The following is a 19608-nucleotide window of genomic DNA, read 5'->3' on the forward strand; positions in this document are numbered from 1 at the left end:
TTGCTCTAGATGTGCTGAATTCTCCTTATATTATTTATAACTCGGGGTATGAAAAGGCTATTGGATAGATGTCTGTTTGCTTCTGTTAGTATAGCTATTTCTACTATTTTCTATGTAATAAATGTGTGTTATTTATTAACAGTGACTATATCAACGAGTACCTACTTTGATGGCCTTTTAGTGACTGGATTATATACATCTACTAGTATACAAGCATCTCAAAGTATCGGAGGATCCAAGGCATTTGGATTTGGTGAGTCAAATATGACTTTTATAGTTATTTTACCTATAGGTTACAGAAATACGTAGAACATTTAGCTTTACAGATTATCCACATAAAGCATATAAGTTGGCTTAAAAATTATGTGTACTTGTTTACTATAAGGCTATGTTCACACTACGTAAGGGACTGGCCGTTCCGTGACCCTGGCCGGATCTTCCCGGCTGCAGAGCTCTGATGCGGGCGCATTAGCGCGCGCCCGCATCAGAGTTTCCCATAGCACACAGTGAAGCAAGCGGCCGGAGCCGCTTGCTTCAATGTGTGAACTGACAGAGCTTTCTGCGGCTGGAATTCACTGAATTCCGGTCGCAGAAAACTGACATGTCAGTTATTTGCGGCCCCGTATGGGATCCCGGACGGAACGTATACCATGTGTATACGCTCCGGCCGGGATCCCATTGAAAGTAAGGCATTATTCCACCCCGCCAAAAGTATGGCCGTTTTTGCCTTTGGCAACTTTTACGTAGTGTGAACATACCCTTAGGGTGCGAATTCTGCAGCGAAATGTGCTGCGATCCTGTGTCCTGCCATTCTGCATGGGTTTACATACTTGAAATCCCGGCACTCTCGTATTTTCAATAAAGAAGTAGTGTTTATTAACACATGAGGTTTGCTGCACGCGTTCCGACCGTAAGGTCTTTATTAACAGACCTTCTGTTGATAAAGACCTTATGGTCAGAACGCGTGCAGCGAACCACATGTGTTAATAAACACTACTTCTTTATTGCAAATACGAGAGTGCCGGGATTTCTTCTTTAGATTTCTACGGTTTCCCCATGGCACCTCGGCTACTGGTGTGCCGATCGTTGGCTATTACTTGGGTTTACATACTCACAGCAGATTTTTCATTCCGCTTGATTATGTAAAGCCCCATTCCCCTAAACCCACCGCTGCCCGTTTAATACATTACCACACTCCGGCCTGCTTCTGTGGCTCCCGGCTCCCTAACGTCCCACTCAGCCAATTGCAGTTACCTAAAGAAATGTTTTTATTGCAGCTCTTTATTATTTTATCATTATTATTATTTATTTTTAAAGTGCCCTTGATTCCAGAGCACTTTACAAGCAATAGGGGATAGTGACAAACAGAACATTACTAAATCAAAACATGTTACATGTATAAGGTAAATGGCAGACTGGTACATAGGTATAGAGAACCCTGCCTGTGAGGGCTTATAATTAGAGCTGAGCGAACCTCGAGCATGCTCGAGTCTATCCGAACCCGATCATTAGGCATTTGATTAGCGGTGGCTGCTGAAGTTGGATAAAGCTCTAAGGTTGTCTGGAAAACATGGATACAGCCAATGACTATATCCAGTTTTTCCACATAGCCTTAGGGCTTTATCCAACTTCAGCAGCCCCCCGCTAATCAAATGCCGAACGATTGGGTTCGGATGGACTCGAGCATGCTCGAGGTTCACTTATCTCTACTTATAATCTACAATCTCTTGTCATAATATTGTGTTGAGGGCACAGTAGTGAATCGCAGGACCATTTGTAATTTTTAATGACACCCTACCTTTTACCATAAAATATACTACAAAACCGAAGAAAAATATTTGAAAACAAAATGCGATTTTGCTTGCTTGGGGTGGAATTTTACACTATTTACAGTGTGGTTAAACTGACATGTTATCTGTGTTTTTCAGGCTAGTAAATTTACATTGATACCCAATTTGTTTAATTTTTGTTATGTTTTACTAAAATCCAATTGTAAAAAAATCTTTAAACTGTCATATTCTGACCTTTATGCCTTTTTTATTCTTTTACATACAGAGTTGTTAGAGGGCTCATGTTTTCATCGGTACCATTTCAGTGTAGATTGACCTTTTTGATCACGTTTTATTCCATTTTTTTTTCTGAGGTATATGATGTGATGAAAATCAACTGTGGCTTATTATTTTTACCCCATTTCATACGTGGTGTAGATGATTTTTTTTGTTTTTGTTTACTTTGGGTAATTTTAATTTTTTTTATGAGGGTGAGATCCTTTTTTTAGATGTGTCATGTTTTATCCATTCCAAAATTTCACAGCATAAGGCTATGGTCACACAACGTATATTTTCGTAAAAGTATGGCCGTTGTAGTCGGCAACAACGGCCATACTTTGTACGAAAATATACGTTGCCTTGCCATCTATGGGATCCCGGCCGCAGCATATACACATGGCATACGCTCCGGCCGGGATCTCTCGCAGCGCCGTAGAAGACTGACATGTCAGCTCTCTGCGCCCACTATTCAGTGAATGGCAGCTGCAGAAAACCCTGTCAGTGCACTCTATGGAGCTAGCGGCTCTGGATGCACACTCCATAGTGTGCAGTGGGGAGTTCTAATGCGGGCGCACACAGATGCGCCCACATCAGAACTCTGCGGCTCTAAAGATCATCCAGCTGGTACTGCAGTACTGTTCGGGATGATCTTTTCAGAGACCGGCCGTTCCGTGACGTTGTGTGAACATAGCCTCATACCGTAATATATAAGTGAATATGGTTTAACCCTTTGAGGACCAGGCCCAAAATGACCCAGTGGACCGCGCAAATTTTGATCTTAGTGTTTTCGTTTTTCCTTCCTCCCCTTCTAAGAGCTCTAGCACTCTCAGTTTTCTATCTACAGGCCATGTAAGTGCTTATTTGTTACAGGAATAGTTGTACTTTGTAATGGCGTCATTCATTTTACCATAACATGTATGACGGAATCCCAAATATATTATTTATGAAGATATAAATAGGTGAAATCGTAAATAAGAATGCAATATGGTAACGTTTGGGGGGTTCCTGTGTCTACGTAATGCACTATATGGTAACAGCGACATGATACTATTATTCTATAGGTCAGTCTGAACACAACCATATGCAGGTTACACAGATTCTCTAATGTTATATATGTATTTTTTTATGAGATCCTTTTTTTTGGCAATTAAATATTAATAAAATGGGCCTATTGTGACGCTTATAACGGTTTTATTTTTTCACCTACGGGGCTGTATGGGGCGTCAATTTTTCCGCCATGATCTCGAGATTTTATTAATAACATATTTGTGAAGATCGGACGTTTTGATCACTTTTTATTGATTTTTTTTAATATATAATGTAACATAAAATCGGTAATCTGCGCACTTTTCCCCCTCTTTTCGTGTACGCCGTTTACCGATCACAATGACGCTTGTTATATTTTAATAGATCGGACAATTACGCACGCTACGGTATATTATATGTTTATCTATTTATTCATTTTTATATGTTTTATTTATATAATGGGAAAGGGGGGTGATTTAGACTTTTATTGGGGGAGGGGTTTTGGGGTAGTGTAATAGTGTTTTTAACTTTTTTTTTTTTACACTTTTGAAGTCCCTTTGGGGGACTTCTACATACACTACTTTGATTTTTACACTGATCATTGCTATGCCATAGGCATAGCATTGATCAGTGTTATCGGCGATCTGCTCATTGAGCCTGCCTGTGCAGACTCAGTGTAGCAGATCGCCGATCGGACCGCACGGAGGCAGGTAAGAGACCTTCGGTGGTCCGTTTCACTGATCGGGACCCCCGCAGTGTGATCAGTAAGTGACAGGGGACTCCCCCTGTCACTTACACTTAAACGCCGCACTTAAAACGATCGCGGCGTTTAAGGGGTTAATGACACGCGGCAGCGCGATTGCTGCAGCGTGTCATTACCGGTGAGGTCCCGGCTGCTGTTTGCAGCCGGCCCCCACCTGCCATGAAGCGCGCTCCGCTCCGGAGCGCGCTTCATAGCGGGAAAAACACCCAGGACGTAAGGTTACATCATGGGTCGTCTGGGGACAGACTTCCATGACGTAACCCTACGTCCAGGGTCGTCTAGGGGTTAAACAAAGCTCCTTTGTTACAGAATAATAATAATAATATAGATTGTACATATGCTTTATATTTGCAAAGACAGATTACCTTCTTGCAGATTTTATCCTTTGCAATACATTATTGCTGTAATTACATGTAGTATAATTTGAAGCAAATGCCATGAGTAGAATCAGAGCTTTTCAGAATCTTAGGTCTAAGAACAGCTTAAATTAGGATCAAAGCTCTAGGTGTAATATTTAGGGCACATCACTCTATCAAGTACTGGGTTAAGAATAAAAAGTTTTAATTTGTGCCTGTATAAGGGAGCATGTGAATGGGTAAAAGCAGGAAAAAAAGAACACAGCCTATTATAGCTGCACAGGATGAATGACATCTATGGCAGCAGTCACAAGGGACTCTGTCCGTTCTACAAAGTCTAACAGAAGATAAGTAACAATGATAAATAATTTATATCTATATCAACTTATTATTAGCTGCTGGGGGGCATGCAATTCTTAAGACCTCGCTCTCATCCATGGGTTGGGATAAGGATGGGATAGGTTTCTGATATTTTCTTTCAAATGATAGTTGAGTAAAATAGATTCTACTTACAGATTATGGTGGAGGATAAGGAACACGTCAGGGGATAGAAGGTTGTACACAATATAATACCATATGGAACACACCTTGCCAATTCGAAAACCATACTACTGATAAACAGAAACTAAAGCAATTCTGTCAGCTACAAGTAGAATATTCACTTTCAAATGAATACAGAGTACCGTCTCACTTCAGAGGCCAGGCACCTCGGTAACACGTATCTGTCATCTACAATGACACCTTGTACCTTCTCACATGTATTTAGGATCCACTCCTAGTTTTGGTAAAATACTGACCAAAATTAGGCCCACAATACTTTGTGTGAATCCGGTTACATATAAGAGTACAAGACTTGTCTGTGTTTAATCATCATGCGATCTCACCCATATGATATTCTGAAATTCGTTTAATACTGGGAAATTATGCTGTACATAATCAGTTCCCCTATACAATCTTACCGTACCATTACATCCCTTAACCCCTTCACGTCAGCCATCTGTATATATACGTTCCTTTTGCACATGCCCCGTGCAGTAGGAATGTACATATACGTTCCGGCTTTGACGGGGCTTTGTGATGAGAACGGGATCGCTGCAGGGACAGCGATCCCGCTCTCATCTGTGTACAGCACCGGAGATAATGAGGATCAGCTGCGATTCCGCAGCTGACCCCCATTAACCCCTTAGTGACCGCCGAAACGGCGGTCACTAATGGGCCGGTGCCGCCGCTGTATTTCATCTCCCCCCACCGTGAATCCACGGTGGAGGGAGATGAAATAAGTAAAAATCAGACCCCAGATCAGCCCCCTAGTGCCCCAGTCACTAACCCCCCCTCCCACGGCGGCCATCGGATCCAGGATGGCCGCCGCGATCACTGTGAACAGACTAATGTCTGTTCACAGTGATCAAGAAAGAAAAATGAATGAAAGCCCCATGCTCTCCGCCACCGGAGGTAGCGGAGAGCATGGGGCAGTCATCGGGACCCCCCCTGTGGGGTCCCGGTACAAGCGATCAGTGGTATATACTATATACCGCTGATCGCTTGTGCCATGTGCCGCCGGCACTTTTTATCCCCTGTCACCATGAATGATTGGTGACAGGGGATAAAAAGTGATGTCCCCCCCACCCCCCAAGTCGCCCCCCACCCCCCCTGTCACCCCCGTCCCCCAGTCACCCCCCCTTCCCCATATACTCACCGGATCCACGGAGCTCCTTCCTCCTCGGCGTCCTGGCTGGTTATGAAGTGCGCATGCGCTCCACAACCAGCCAAGCTCTGAAAATTTAAAGTGACAGAGACCAATTTGGTCTCTGTCACTGAACTATGATTACTGTGATAGAAAATATCACAGTAATCATAGTAATACAGTGAAAATGAATGTATAAAGTACAAAAAGTGACAAACATACAAAAAAATAAAACAAACACTTTTTATTATAGTAATAATTGCAGTTTACTCCCAAATTACCCCTAACCCCCCCCAGATTACCCGTAACCACCGCAGGTTGCCCGTAACCACCGCACGTTGCCCGTAACCACCCCAGGTTGTCCGTAATCACGTCAGATTGCACGTAACCCCCCAGATTACCCGTAACCACCGCACGTTGCCCATAACCACCGCACGTTGCCCGTAACCACCACACGTTGCCAGTGACCCCCTCCAGATTGTCCGTAATCACCCCAGATTGCCTGTAACCACCCCAAATTACATGTAACCACCCCAGATTAGCCATAAGCACTTCACTCTATCCGTAACAATTCTAGATTGTCTGTAACCCCTCCAGGTTGCCCCTAGCCACCGCAGGTTGGGCATAACCACCCCAGATTGCCCGTAATCATGCCAGATTACATGTAACCCCCCAGATTGCACGCAACCACCGCAGGTTGCCTCTGACCACCGCACCTTGCCTCTGACCACCGCACGTCGCCTCTGACCACCGCACGTCGCCTCTGACCACCGCACGTCGCCTCTGACCACCGCACGTCGCCTATGACCACCGCACGTCGCCTATGACCACCGCACGTCGCCTATGACCACCGCACCTTGCGTCTGACCACCGCACCTTGCATCTGACCACCGCACCTTGCCTCTGAACACTGCACCTTGCCTCTAACCACCCCAAATTGCCAGTGACCCCCTCCAGATTGCCCGTAACCACGCCAGATTACAGGTACCCACCTCAGATTACCTATTAGCACTTCAGTTTATCCGTAACCACAGCAGGTTGCCTGTAACCACCCCAGATTGTCCGCAACCACCCCAGATTGTCCGTAACCACAGCAGGTTGCCTGTAACCATACCAGATTGTCTGTAACCACAGCAGGTTGTCCGTATTCACCCCACGTTGCCCATAACCACCCCAGGTTGCCTCTAACCACCCCAGGTTGCCTCTAACCACACCAGGTTGCCTGTAACCACCCCAGGTTGCCATAACCACAGCAGGTTGCCTGTGACCACCCCATGTTGACCGTATCCACCCCAGATTATCCGTAACCACCCCAGATTACCCGTAACCACCTCAGACTGTCCGTAACCACCCCAGACTGCCCGTAACCACCCCAGACTGCCCGTAACCACCAGATTACCTGGAACCACCCCAGACTGTCCGTAACCACCCCACATTACCTGTAATCTAATTTTTTTTATTGTATTTTAGTAACTGCGCTATTCTAATAACTGTTACTAGCTGCGGTTTTGCTCCAGCAAATTGGCGCTCCTTCCCTTCTGAGCCTTGCTGTGTGCCCATACAGTGGTTTATGCCCACATATAGGGTACCGTTGTACTCAGGAGAACCTGCATTACAGATTTTGTGGTAGATTTTTTTCTCCTGTTCCTTGTGAAATTTAGAAATTTCAAACTAAACCAACATATTATTGGAAAAATTCGAGTTTTTCATTTTTACTGTCTACTTTTGAATACTTTCCTCTAATACCTGTGGGGTCAAAATGCTCACCACACCCCAAAATGAATTCTTTGAGGGGTGCACTTTCCAAAATGGGGTGACTTATGGTGAGATTTTACTCCGCTGGCACTACAGGGGCTCTGCAAACACACCTGACGCTCAGAAACTTCTTCAGCAAAATCTGCATTGAAAAAGCTAATTGGCGCTCCTTCCCTTCTGAGCCCTGATGTGTGCCCATACAGTGGTTTATACCGACATATGAGGTACCTTTTTACTCAGGAGAACCTGCGTTACAAATTTTGGGGTACTTTTTTTCTCTTGTTCCTCGTGAAATTGAAAAATTTCAAACTAAAGGAACATATTATTGGAAAAAATTTGAGTTTTTCATTTTTACTGTCTAATTTTGAATACTTTCCTCTAACACCTGTGGGGTCAAATTGCTCATCCTACCCCAAGATGAATTCTTTGAGGGGTGTACTTTCCAAAATGGGGTGACTTATGGTTTTTTTTCTCTCTGCTGACACTACAGGGGCTCTGCAAATGCACCTGGTGCTCGGAAACTTCTTCCGCAAAATCTGCAATGGAAAAGCTAATTGGCGCTCCTTCCCTTCTGAGCCCCGCTGTGTGCCCATGCAGTGGTTTACGCCCACATATGGGGTACCGTAGTACTCAAGAGAACATGTGTTACAAATTTTGGGGTGCTTTTTCTCTCATGTTCCTTTTGAAAATGAGAAACTTTAATCTAAATGTATATATTATTGGAAAATTTTAATTTTTCATTTTTTTACGGCCTAATGGTGAATACTTTCCTCCAGCCCCTATAGGGTTAAAATGCTCATTATACCCCTAGATTAATTCTTTAAGGTGTCTAGTTTCCAAAATGGGGTCACTTATGGGGGTTTCCAGTATTCAAGCCTCCTAAATCAACTTAAAATAAGAACTGGTCCCTAAAAAAATCAGTTTTGGAAACTTTCACGAAAATGTGGTAATTTGCTGATACATTTCTAACCCCCGTAACACCCTAAAAAAGTAAAATATGTTTATGAAATGAAGCCAGAATAAAGAGGACATATTGGTAATGTGACTTAGTAACTAATTTATGTAATACAACTTTCTTTTTTTAGAAGCAGAGAATTTCAAAGTTCATAAAATGCTAATTTTTTAAATTTTTCATGATATTTTGATGTTTTTCACAAAAAACACACAAAGTAGTGACCAAATTTTGCCGCTAATATAAAGTGCCATATGTGACGAAAAAACAATCTCAGAATCGCTAGCATACGTTAAAGCATCACTGAGCTATAAGCGCATAAAGTGAGACAGGTCAGATTTTGAAAAATGAGCCTGGTCTTTTAGGTGCAAATTGGCTTGGTCTTGAAGGGGTTAATATATTCTGGGATTCTTGGAAGTTATTTCTATAAATGATTGCTCTAAATTAGCAGTTAGCTACATGTTATGTGAAGTCCGGAAATTGATATCCCAGCACTGGTTGAACAAATGCCTTTCTACTACTAAAACACATAATAAAAGGAGTACACTCACCATATATGAAGGACTGTGGGCAAGATGGCTGGACACACTGGAATTAGTTCTGCTCTTGCTGATGAGACCGAATACTAGGATGGTTATTATAATGACATTATGCTGGCACTTGTGCCAAGGATCTCTCTCTCTCTCTCTCTCTCTCTCTCTTTCTCTAGGACACATTTAGATATATGTTTGTTTTGTTTTCCAGCAGTCGTATGACAACCTCAAGACTGATTTTTATACTGAGGGTAGCTTCACATATAATAGAATCACAGCGGATTTTATGCTGCGAGTTTGCTACGAAATCCGCTGCAATTCCCCTCCTGTCATTTTCAGTAGTTTTACATACTCACAGCGGAATTGTCATCCCACTGTGAGTATGTAAGCAGTCACCTTAGCCTGGTGCATACATTATCTGGTCCGCACTTCAGCTTGTTTTGTGACTCCCGGCGTGTGGACGTCCTGCTCATAGGCACGGGAGATGGCATAGGTGCGGGAGCGTCTCCGATGACAGCTGTTTTGCACCTCAGCGCTTTCTCGAGTCAGAAGCTCATGTCAGTGCTGGGGGAGGTGACTTGCATACAATTGCATTAAGTGCATAGTGCAAAAACAGTTACAAATTTAGCACAATCCACTCTCTCCTAAACTAGGAAACACAGGGAACTAGTATCCCCTGTGTGGACCGCATTCACATGCTCAATGAGCCGGGGGATGCTTTTCCTGGACCTCACGAAGTAGGAATGCTCCTTACACCTCGTCCACAGTGCTCCTTTAGTTTTCCCTATAAAGGTGTTTACTCAGACAAACTATACAAACTATAGTATAAACTGTATAAGGGGTTTTACAGGTAATAAATTCTTTAACCTGACAGTCTTTCCCATTGAGGCAAATAAAGGCTCTAACAAGTAGCTGCGGACAGTATTTACACTGTTTACGCCGTCTATTGCTGGTGGTACAACCAGGGGTTAGGTTTTTTCTCATTTCTATTGCTATTCAGGGCATCCCCGATGGTTGCATTCTTACGCTCCTGCTTCCTTAGGGGGGAGATGCCGGGAGGCCCTGAAGCAAGCAGGAGCGTGGAGCAGGTAATGTATGCTCTGGGGCCGTGGGGGTGAACAGCACTGAGTTTACATACTCGCAGCGGGATGACAATGTCAGCCCATTGAAATGCATGGGCAAGTATCCGCAGCAGATTTAGCAGCAATAAAATCTGCTGCGGAGGCTGGCAATTTTTCTTCGTGTGCATATAGACTTATAGTAAAATAGGTCAGTGTACAGTATTAGTAATTGTACTCACTGCCCTTAATAAAAGCAGATCCCTGTGTGCCTCATACAGCTAAAATCAGATGCCTCTCCTCCAGGCTGTGCTGCTCTGTGGCGAGTCTGTCCATAAGATGGCTGACATGGAGGAGCATGTGACCATGCCCCACCTCCAGTGCCCTCCATAGGCATATAAAGACTCAGTAGTGGACACTGGGGGGACGGAGCATGGTCACATGCTCCTCCACGTTGGCTATCTTATGGACGGACTCAACACAGAGCAGAGCAGTGTCACGGCCGCGGCGGCGTCCCGTGCTCCGGGCCGCCGCCGCGACCTCCCTCCATCTCATGCAGCTGCCGGGGTCCCTGTGCAGGGACCCGGCGCTGCTACACGTTCAGCCCCGGGGGGCGCCTCACCTCTCCACGCTCCTGTCTCTCGCTGTGCCGGCCGGCGCGCGCGTCCCCGCCTCCTAGGGCGCGCGCGCGCCGGCTGTCTCAGATTTAAAGGGGCAGTGCGCTCCTAATTGGTAGTTGCACCCAATCACTCCCCTATAAATCCCAGCATGCCCTGTCCCCTGTGTTGGAGCCTCTACATGCTTCCCATAGCGTTTGGCCCAGCTCCCTGTTGTTCCTGTGTCCTGTCCGTTACCTGGTCCCAAGTCCCTGTTCCTGAGTCCTGTCCGTTACCTGGTCCCAAGTACCCGTTCCTGGTTCCTGTTCCCCTGTCACTCCACCTGTTCCCGTGTCCAGCCTGTCACGTGCTCTCTCATCTGCAGACTATTGCCTGTGCCATCTCCTGCCACGCCTCGCCTGCCGACACCAGCAACCAAGCCAGGGGTAGCGACCTGGGGGTCGCCTGCCGCAGCAAGTCCATCCCGCCTTGCGGCGGGCTCTGGTGAAAACCAGCGGCCCCTTAGACTCCGCTCCCTGGTGAGGTTTGTGCCATCGCTGGTGCCGGTCCAGTGGATCCACTACTCCGGGCGTTACAGTAGGCTCCAAACATGGATCCCGGCGAGGTGCCTGATATCCGTGAGGTAGCCCGAGTGGTCGCCCTACAGGCTCAACAGATCCAGCAACAGTCACAGCTGATCCAACAACTGACCGCAGCCGTACAGCAGCATACCACAGCTCAGCAGTCATCACCCCCGGCAACCTCTTCAAAACTACGACTGGCTCTCCCAAGTAAATATGGAGGTGACCCCAAGTTGTGCAGAGGATTCCTGACCCAGTGCACTATGTATATCGAACTTTTAAGCAGTCAGTTTGCCACCGAGCGCTCTAAAGTGGCTTTCATTATCAGCCTATTGGAAGGTCGAGCTCTGGCCTGGGCCACACCACTATGGGACTGTAATGATCCGGTTGCTGCCAATTTCCGAATCTTCTTGGACGAGTTCCGCTCTGTCTTTGAGGAACCTGTCCGTGCGTCTTCAGCTGAGACTGCTCTTCTCAATCTATCCCAAGGTACTTCCTCCGTTGGTGACTACGCCATCCGGTTCCGCACCCTGGCTGCGGAGCTAGACTGGAATGAGGCCGCTCTGATTGCCACCTTTAAAAAGGGCCTGTCCAGTCAAGTGAAGGATGTGCTCGCTGCCCGGGACCTGCCTACCTCCCTGAACGAACTTATCCTACTAGCTACCAGAGTCTACACCAGGTTCGCCGAGAGAGAGGAGGAGGTCCGGCAAGGACGGCGTCTGAGTCTGCCCCGTCGCCATCCCCGGCTGGCACCGGTGTTCCAGAATCCCGTGGCTCCCATGTCTCAGTCGCCTCCAGAGGTTCCTATGCAGGTGGAACGTGCTCGCCTGACGACTGATGAGAGGAACCGTCGACTGGCCCAAGATCTCTGCCTCTATTGCGGTGGCGCGGATCACTATCGGCAGAGATGTCCCCAACGCCCTCAGCGTCCGGGAAACGCTCGCACCTAGGTCCGGTGGGAGAGGCCTCCCTAGGTGTGAATGCCACCTCTCCAAGGTTGACTATGCCCGTCTCTATCCAGACACCCTCAGGGCAAGTTTTTCAGTCTACTGCCCTCATCGACTCTGGCTCTGCTGGCAGTTTCATCTCTGCTTCGTTGGTCCAAAGATGGCGGCTACCCGTTATCCAGCTTGCCCAACCCCGGTCTATCTCTTCGGTTACGGGGGAGATTCTTTCCGAAGCTGTGTACAGCCAGACGGCACCCCTAGTCCTCCAGGTGGGCGCCTTACATCAGGAGAAGATCTCCTTCTATGTCTTGCGCCACTCCTCTTCCAACCTCCTGCTGGGTCTTCCTTGGCTGCAATTCCATACCCCTAAGCTGGACTGGAGAACTGGGGAGGTTCTCAGCTGGGGTCAGGACTGTCATAACCGGTGTCTGAGATCTCCTCAACCCAAGTGCTCTACAAGGTCACCTGCTTATGTCAAGCCTCTATCCGGGCTACCGGAGGACTACCAAGACTTTGTCGATGTTTTCTCGGCCAAGGAGGCAGACTCACTACCACCCCATCGGGCCTATGATTGCCCTATAGACCTCCTTCCAGGGGCTTCTCCTCCACGTGGTCGAGTATACCCTCTCTCTGTGCCCGAGACTGAAGCCATGTCCTCCTACATACAGGAGAACTTACAAAAGGGCTTCATCCGTAAATCCACGTCTCCAGCTGGCGCCGGATTTTTCTTTGTTCAGAAGAAGGACGGTTCCCTCCGCCCATGCATAGACTATCGGGGCTTAAATAAGGTGACTGTTAAGAACCGCTATCCTCTTCCGCTTATTCCGGAATTATTCGACCGTCTTCGTGGAGCTAAGATCTTCTCCAAGCTGGATCTCAGGGGAGCGTATAACTTGGTCCGAATTCGTAAAGGAGACGAATGGAAGACCGCTTTCAACACCAGGGATGGGCACTACGAATATCTGGTCATGCCATTCGGCCTATGCAATGCCCCAGCGGTCTTCCAGGAATTCGTGAACGATATCTTCCGAGACCTCCTCTATGTCTGCGTCATTGTCTATTTGGATGACATCTTGGTCTTCTCCCCGGACCAGCAGACTCATGTGGCACAAGTGCGTCAGGTTCTACGAAGACTACGGGCCAATCATCTATACGCCAAGCTTGAGAAGTGTGTTTTCCATCAGCGCAGCCTTCCATTTCTTGGCTATATCATCTCCGATCAGGGCCTACAAATGGATCCAGCCAAGCTCGCAGCTGTCCTTCAATGGCCACGCCCTGTGGGACTTAGAGCTATCCAACGTTTCCTGGGCTTCGCCAACTATTACCGGCAATTCATCCCTCACTTCTCTACCCTGGTCGCACCCATTGTGGCTCTCACTAAAAAGAAGGCGGACCCCAGACGTTGGCCTCCAGAGGCCGAACAAGCCTTCAATAGCCTCAAGTCTGCCTTTGCCTCTGCTCCTGCTCTAGTCCGCCCGGATGTCTCCAGGCCGTTTTCTCTCGAGGTCGATGCTTCTTCTGTGGGCGCAGGAGCCATTCTCTCGCAAAGGGACACATCAGGCAAGACCAGAACCTGCGGCTTCTTTTCCAAGACTTTCTCCCCTGCCGAGAGGAACTATACCATTGGGGACCGCGAACTCCTGGCCATTAAGTTGGCACTGGAGGAGTGGCGTCATCTACTAGAGGGGGCTAAACACCCTGTTAACATTTACACGGACCACAAGAACCTCCTCTACCTCCAATCGGCTCAACGCCTCAATCCCAGGCAGGCTCGGTGGTCCCTCTTCTTTTCTCGGTTCAACTATACCATCCACTTCCGTCCAGCCGAGAAGAACCTAAAGGCCGATGCATTATCCCGAGCATCCGATGTCATGGGGCAAGAGGAATCTCCTCGTCACATAATACCTCTCGACCGCCTAGTACCAGTTGCCACTTCTGCTCTGCAGAGACTGCCTCCCGGGAAGACTTATGTGCGCCCCGCACTCCGTAAACGCATCTTGAGGTGGGGGCATTCCTCCTTGGTAGCCGGGCATCCAGGAACCCAAAAGACCGGGCAATTGATCTCCCGTCACTACTGGTGGCCCAATCTCCTCCAGGATGTCAAGGATTTTGTGGCTTCCTGTGCAGTTTGTGCCAGGAATAAGTCTCCCCGTCAAAGACCTGCCGGCCTACTTTTGCCCTTGCCAGTCCCGGACCATCCCTGGCACCACATTGGGATGGATTTTATCACAGACCTACCTCCATCTGCGGGCAATACAGTCATTTGGGTGGTGACGGACCGCTTCTCCAAAATGGCTCACTTCGTGGCCCTTCCTGGTCTGCCCTCTGCTCCTCGTCTGGCTCAGTTGTTCTTCCGACACATCTTCCGCCTGCATGGACTTCCTCTTCACATTGTGTCCGACCGAGGCTCTCAATTTGTCTCTAAGTTTTGGCGTGCCCTCTGCTCGCAACTCCAAGTGAAGCTGGACTTCTCTTCGGCCTATCATCCTCAGACTAACGGGCAAGTGGAGAGAGTCAATCAGATTCTGGGTAACTACCTACGCCATTTTGTTTCCAGCCGCCAAGACAACTGGGCCGATCTACTCCCATGGGCAGAATTCTCATATAACCATCTGGACTCGACTTCCACAGGCAAGTCTCCTTTCTATGTGGTCTACGGGCATCATCCTCGTCCTCCTCTGCCTCTCTCTCCATCCTCCGAGGTCCCAGCCGTGGAGGAGTTGTTATCTGACCTGCAATCGATCTGGGAACAAACTCGACAGTCATTACTCAAAGCCTCTAAACGCATGAAGGATCAGGCTGATAAGAGGAGGAGACCTGCCACAAATTTTCTCCCAGGTGACAAAGTCTGGCTCTCGGCCAAATATGTCCGACTCAAGATTCCCAGCTACAAGTTGGGTCCTCGATTCCTCGGTCCTTTCTCGGTGCTAAGATGCATCAACCCTGTCACCTACAAGCTCCGCCTACCCCCCACTATGCGGATTCCGAACTCCTTCCATGTTTCCCTATTAAAACCAGTGGTTCTGAACCGGTTCTCAGATAAGTCTTCGTTCTCTGCTCCTCAAGCCGTCTCTGACGACGTCTACGCTGTTAAAGACATTCTGGCCATGAAGACTGTCAGAGGGAGAAGGTTCTTCCTGGTGGATTGGAAAGGATTTGGTCCTGAGGAGAGGTCCTGGGAACCCGAGGCTAACATCCTGGACCAAGATCTCATCAAGAGGTTCCTGCAGGTTAGAAAGAGGGGGAGGCCAAAGGGGGGGGGGTACTGTCACGGCCGCGGCGGCGTCCCGTGCTCCGGGCCGCCGCCGCGACCTCCCTCCATCTCATGCAGCTGCCGGGGTCCCTGTGCAGGGACCCGGCGCTGCTACACGTTCGGCCCCGGGGGGCGCCTCACCTCTCCACGCTCCTGTCTCTCGCTGTGCCGGCCGGCGCGCGCGTCCCCGCCTCCTAGGGCGCGCGCGCGCCGGCTGTCTCAGATTTAAAGGGGCAGTGCGCTCCTAATTGGTAGTTGCACCCAATCACTCCCCTATAAATCCCAGCATGCCCTGTCCCCTGTGTTGGAGCCTCTACATGCTTCCCATAGCGTTTGGCCCAGCTCCCTGTTGTTCCTGTGTCCTGTCCGTTACCTGGTCCCAAGTCCCTGTTCCTGAGTCCTGTCCGTTACCTGGTCCCAAGTACCCGTTCCTGGTTCCTGTTCCCCTGTCACTCCACCTGTTCCCGTGTCCAGCCTGTCACGTGCTCTCTCATCTGCAGACTATTGCCTGTGCCATCTCCTGCCACGCCTCGCCTGCCGACACCAGCAACCAAGCCAGGGGTAGCGACCTGGGGGTCGCCTGCCGCAGCAAGTCCATCCCGCCTTGCGGCGGGCTCTGGTGAAAACCAGCGGCCCCTTAGACTCCGCTCCCTGGTGAGGTTTGTGCCATCGCTGGTGCCGGTCCAGTGGATCCACTACTCCGGGCGTTACAAGCAGCACAGCCTGGAGGAAGGGAGTCTGATTTAAGTTCTATGAGGTACACAGGGATCTGCTGTCAGTATATACAATAAGTACAGTTACTAATACTGTACACTGAACTATTTTACTATAAAGTGGCCAACCCCTTTAACTACTAATATGATATAAATATATATATAAGTACTGTATATATATATCCTTCAATTATCTTTAAAAAAAAAACCTTGATAAAAGCTCTTTTACTTTCTGTGCTAAAAATCATTTTAAACTGTTGTTGTAGATTGTAATTTTACACTTTTATAATTTGCTGCCGTTTATAAGCAGACACTGCAATGAATGTAAAAACATGTCTAAAATGTGCTCCACAAAATTATTGCTCTTTGTTTATTAACACATGGGTCTGAGTTATGTCTATGCATTTTCATTTGCATGAATAAGAAAGAGTACATTTTTAGGCTCATTTATCTTTCTTTGTAATGCCAAAAAGAGGACTGATAACCTTCATTATAAGGACTGCTTGCAGTCTTATGAAAATGACTCTGTAAATCTCTGTTAAGGATTTTAATCTTCTGCTACCTCAGCTTCCCATCCCTCCATTATGTCAGGTAAGAACTGTAGCCAGTGTCACAGTATTTGACAAATGAGGCACAAGTCAATGTGATTTACATTGCTCCTGTATGCTTGTCTCATTGCCATCGTTATATTTATGAGGTTTGAGGCCTTAACTTGCTGCAAGTCAGACAAGATATGTAATCATGAAAGATTTAATTTTTTTTTCTGAAGTCTTTCCTCTTGTAAATTGCTGTACTGCCATAAACATGATTACTGCATGAGTGTAATTTAAACACTCTCTGCTCATACTCATCAAACTTCTGGAAGTGCACAGTAATGTATCTTACTGTTATTAATGACAGAAACAGAAAGATTATTTCTTAAATGCTTTCAGTTATAATCATTCCCTGCTCACAAGAAATCCAGTAAGCAAAGACTCAAATCTCTAGGTAGTCCTGGTAGTTTGACAGGATTCATTTGGGCATGTTCGCCAGGCTGTGAACATCAGAGACAGTAGGTTGACCTAGAAGTGGCTCTACCTGTGATCTAGTTGTTTAGGGTGTCTAGAGGCCCACAAGAATATCATATTGTGTAGGCTTTTTTTTCTGACAAAAGAAATTGCCATTTGTGTTGATCTCTGGATTATCTGTTTTTAATATCTTAAAACATTTTTTTTTTCATTAGATTTGTGCACGTTCAGAAACAGGAAAAAAAACACAACATTGATTGTTTGCATGAAATATTGTCATATTCCATCTTTATATGGAGCAGTGATTTTTATTCTTAATTGCGTCATGGTTTCAATTTTTAATGACTGACACCACCAGTGCACAAAAGGGCCCCATTCATTTATTGTGTGATGCATTGGATTTCACTGAGGTGTCCATCTTTTTGACAAGAAGACTACATATGATGGAAGCGGAAAAAAGGCTACAACAGGGCTTTTATTGCAGATGTGAGAATATGCTTAGCTGTTATGCAGCTGTGCCAATATGGGAAATAGTAAAATAATTATTTTTTTTCCTTGTGAGGATGCTTGTGAGAATAGTTGTTTATTATTTTATTGTTCACACCAATTTAATTATAGTTAGACATTATATAGATACACATGTAACCATTAAGTCAAACATGAGGAGTGAGGGCCCTACTTTCAAGATTTTACTAAAGGTCTGTATGCCCTCATACGCATGCAGATCTTTTTTTTCTACAGTGTAGTTTGAAACCCCCCCACTCACATCCATTGTATTGTTTTTCTCATTGGTGCAGAACTCACATTGACAATCAGCAACAAGTAAACCACGTGAGTATTGCCTAAGTCCTTTTTATACTGAGTCTGAGGAGAAATCTGAGCTTGTACTCAGATTTCTCCATCACTGCTATAGAATTTGAGTAAAGAAGCTTGACTGAATACATGCTCGACTGCTGATCCGTTCAAAATTCTCACTTAAGTTGTGCAGTGAGGCAGAACGATAGCACTATAAAACCTCTTAATGTTGTCCTAGCCTTGGAGTGCCTCTCACCCCAACAGACCTGGCACATCAGTGCATTACATATTATCAAATATGTTTTGTGGGAAACCACCTTAATGGAGTGTTCCCATGTGTTTTCAATATGGCTCTGGCCTGTTTATGGCTGCCAGAGATGGTTGGGAAGTCAGTAACAGCCGAGTGGCAAGCATCTTGCATAAATCTGATTTACTGTAAAGAGAGTTGAGCACAAGATGTAGCCCTGTAAGTTACACAGTTTACATATCACCTGGATTTATGTAAATAGTGTAGCTCGTGGGGCTACACCATTTGCACAACTCTCATTAACCCCTTAACGTCTGCGGGCGTATATTTACGCCCTGTGGTCGCCTCGGGGAGTTCAGAGCTGAACCGTCGCGGTGCCGGGTGAGGCATGTAGCCCGGGGCCATAGCTATTAGCGGGCACGGTCCAATCGCTGTGACGCTAATCAAGTTTTCAGATGCAGTTGTCAAAGTTGACAGCTGTATCTGAAAACTTACTGCAGCCTCATCCCTGGTGTCTAGTGGGGTGGATTGCCCCCCCCCCCCCCGCGACATAGTCATGGAGGGGCCATCCTTGCTTCCTCACCCAGCCGGGGTCTGCTCCGTATTGGGATTGATCCCGGCTCGGCACTCGATTGCTCTCGGCTGCAGCAGCCGAAAGCAATCCAGTGCCAATGTCATTGATCTATGCAGTATAACTATACTGCATAGATCTCAATAAGAGATCAGTGTGAATATACTAGAAGTTTCCCAGGGGGGCTTCTAGTATATGTGTTAAAAAAAAAAAAAAGGTATTATTAATAAAAAGCCCCCTCCCCTAATAAAAGTTTGAATCACCCCCCATGTTATAAATAAAAATGAATAAATAAACATGTTTGGTATTGCTGTGTGCGTAATCACCCGAACTATTGATTAATCACATTCCTGATCTCGCACGGTAAACGGCATAAGTGCAAGAAAATTCCAAAGTGCAAAATTGCGCAATTTTTGGTCACATCCAATCTAGAAAAATTGTAATAAAAAGTTATCAAAAGTCGCATATGGGCAATCAAGGTACCGATAGAAAGAACACGTCATGGCGAAAAAAATGACACTTCATACAGCCCCATAGACCAAAGGATAAAAGCGCTATAAGCATTGGAATAAAGCGATTTTAAGGAACATATATTTGTTAACAATGGTTTGAATTTTTTACAAGCCATCACATAAAATAAAAGTTATACATGTTACATATCTTTGTAATCGTAATGACTTGAGAAACATATATAACAAGTCAGTTTTACCCCAGGGCGAACGG

General features: G+C 46.6%; 1 protein-coding gene across 2 annotated transcripts in view; it reads left to right on the forward strand.

The window, feature by feature from the left end:
• Positions 1–19608, forward strand: part of RELN (reelin) — a 524687-nt gene that overhangs the window by 50722 nt on the left and 454357 nt on the right. For both annotated transcript variants that reach the window (XM_069977829.1, XM_069977836.1), the window contains exon 2: positions 143–253. In XM_069977829.1, the coding sequence (XP_069833930.1) occupies positions 143–253 (111 nt within the window). The remainder of the gene's footprint in view (positions 1–142; positions 254–19608) is intronic.

This window comes from Dendropsophus ebraccatus, chromosome 1, assembly GCF_027789765.1.
Source record: "Dendropsophus ebraccatus isolate aDenEbr1 chromosome 1, aDenEbr1.pat, whole genome shotgun sequence".
Taxonomy (NCBI): Eukaryota; Metazoa; Chordata; class Amphibia; order Anura; family Hylidae; genus Dendropsophus; species Dendropsophus ebraccatus.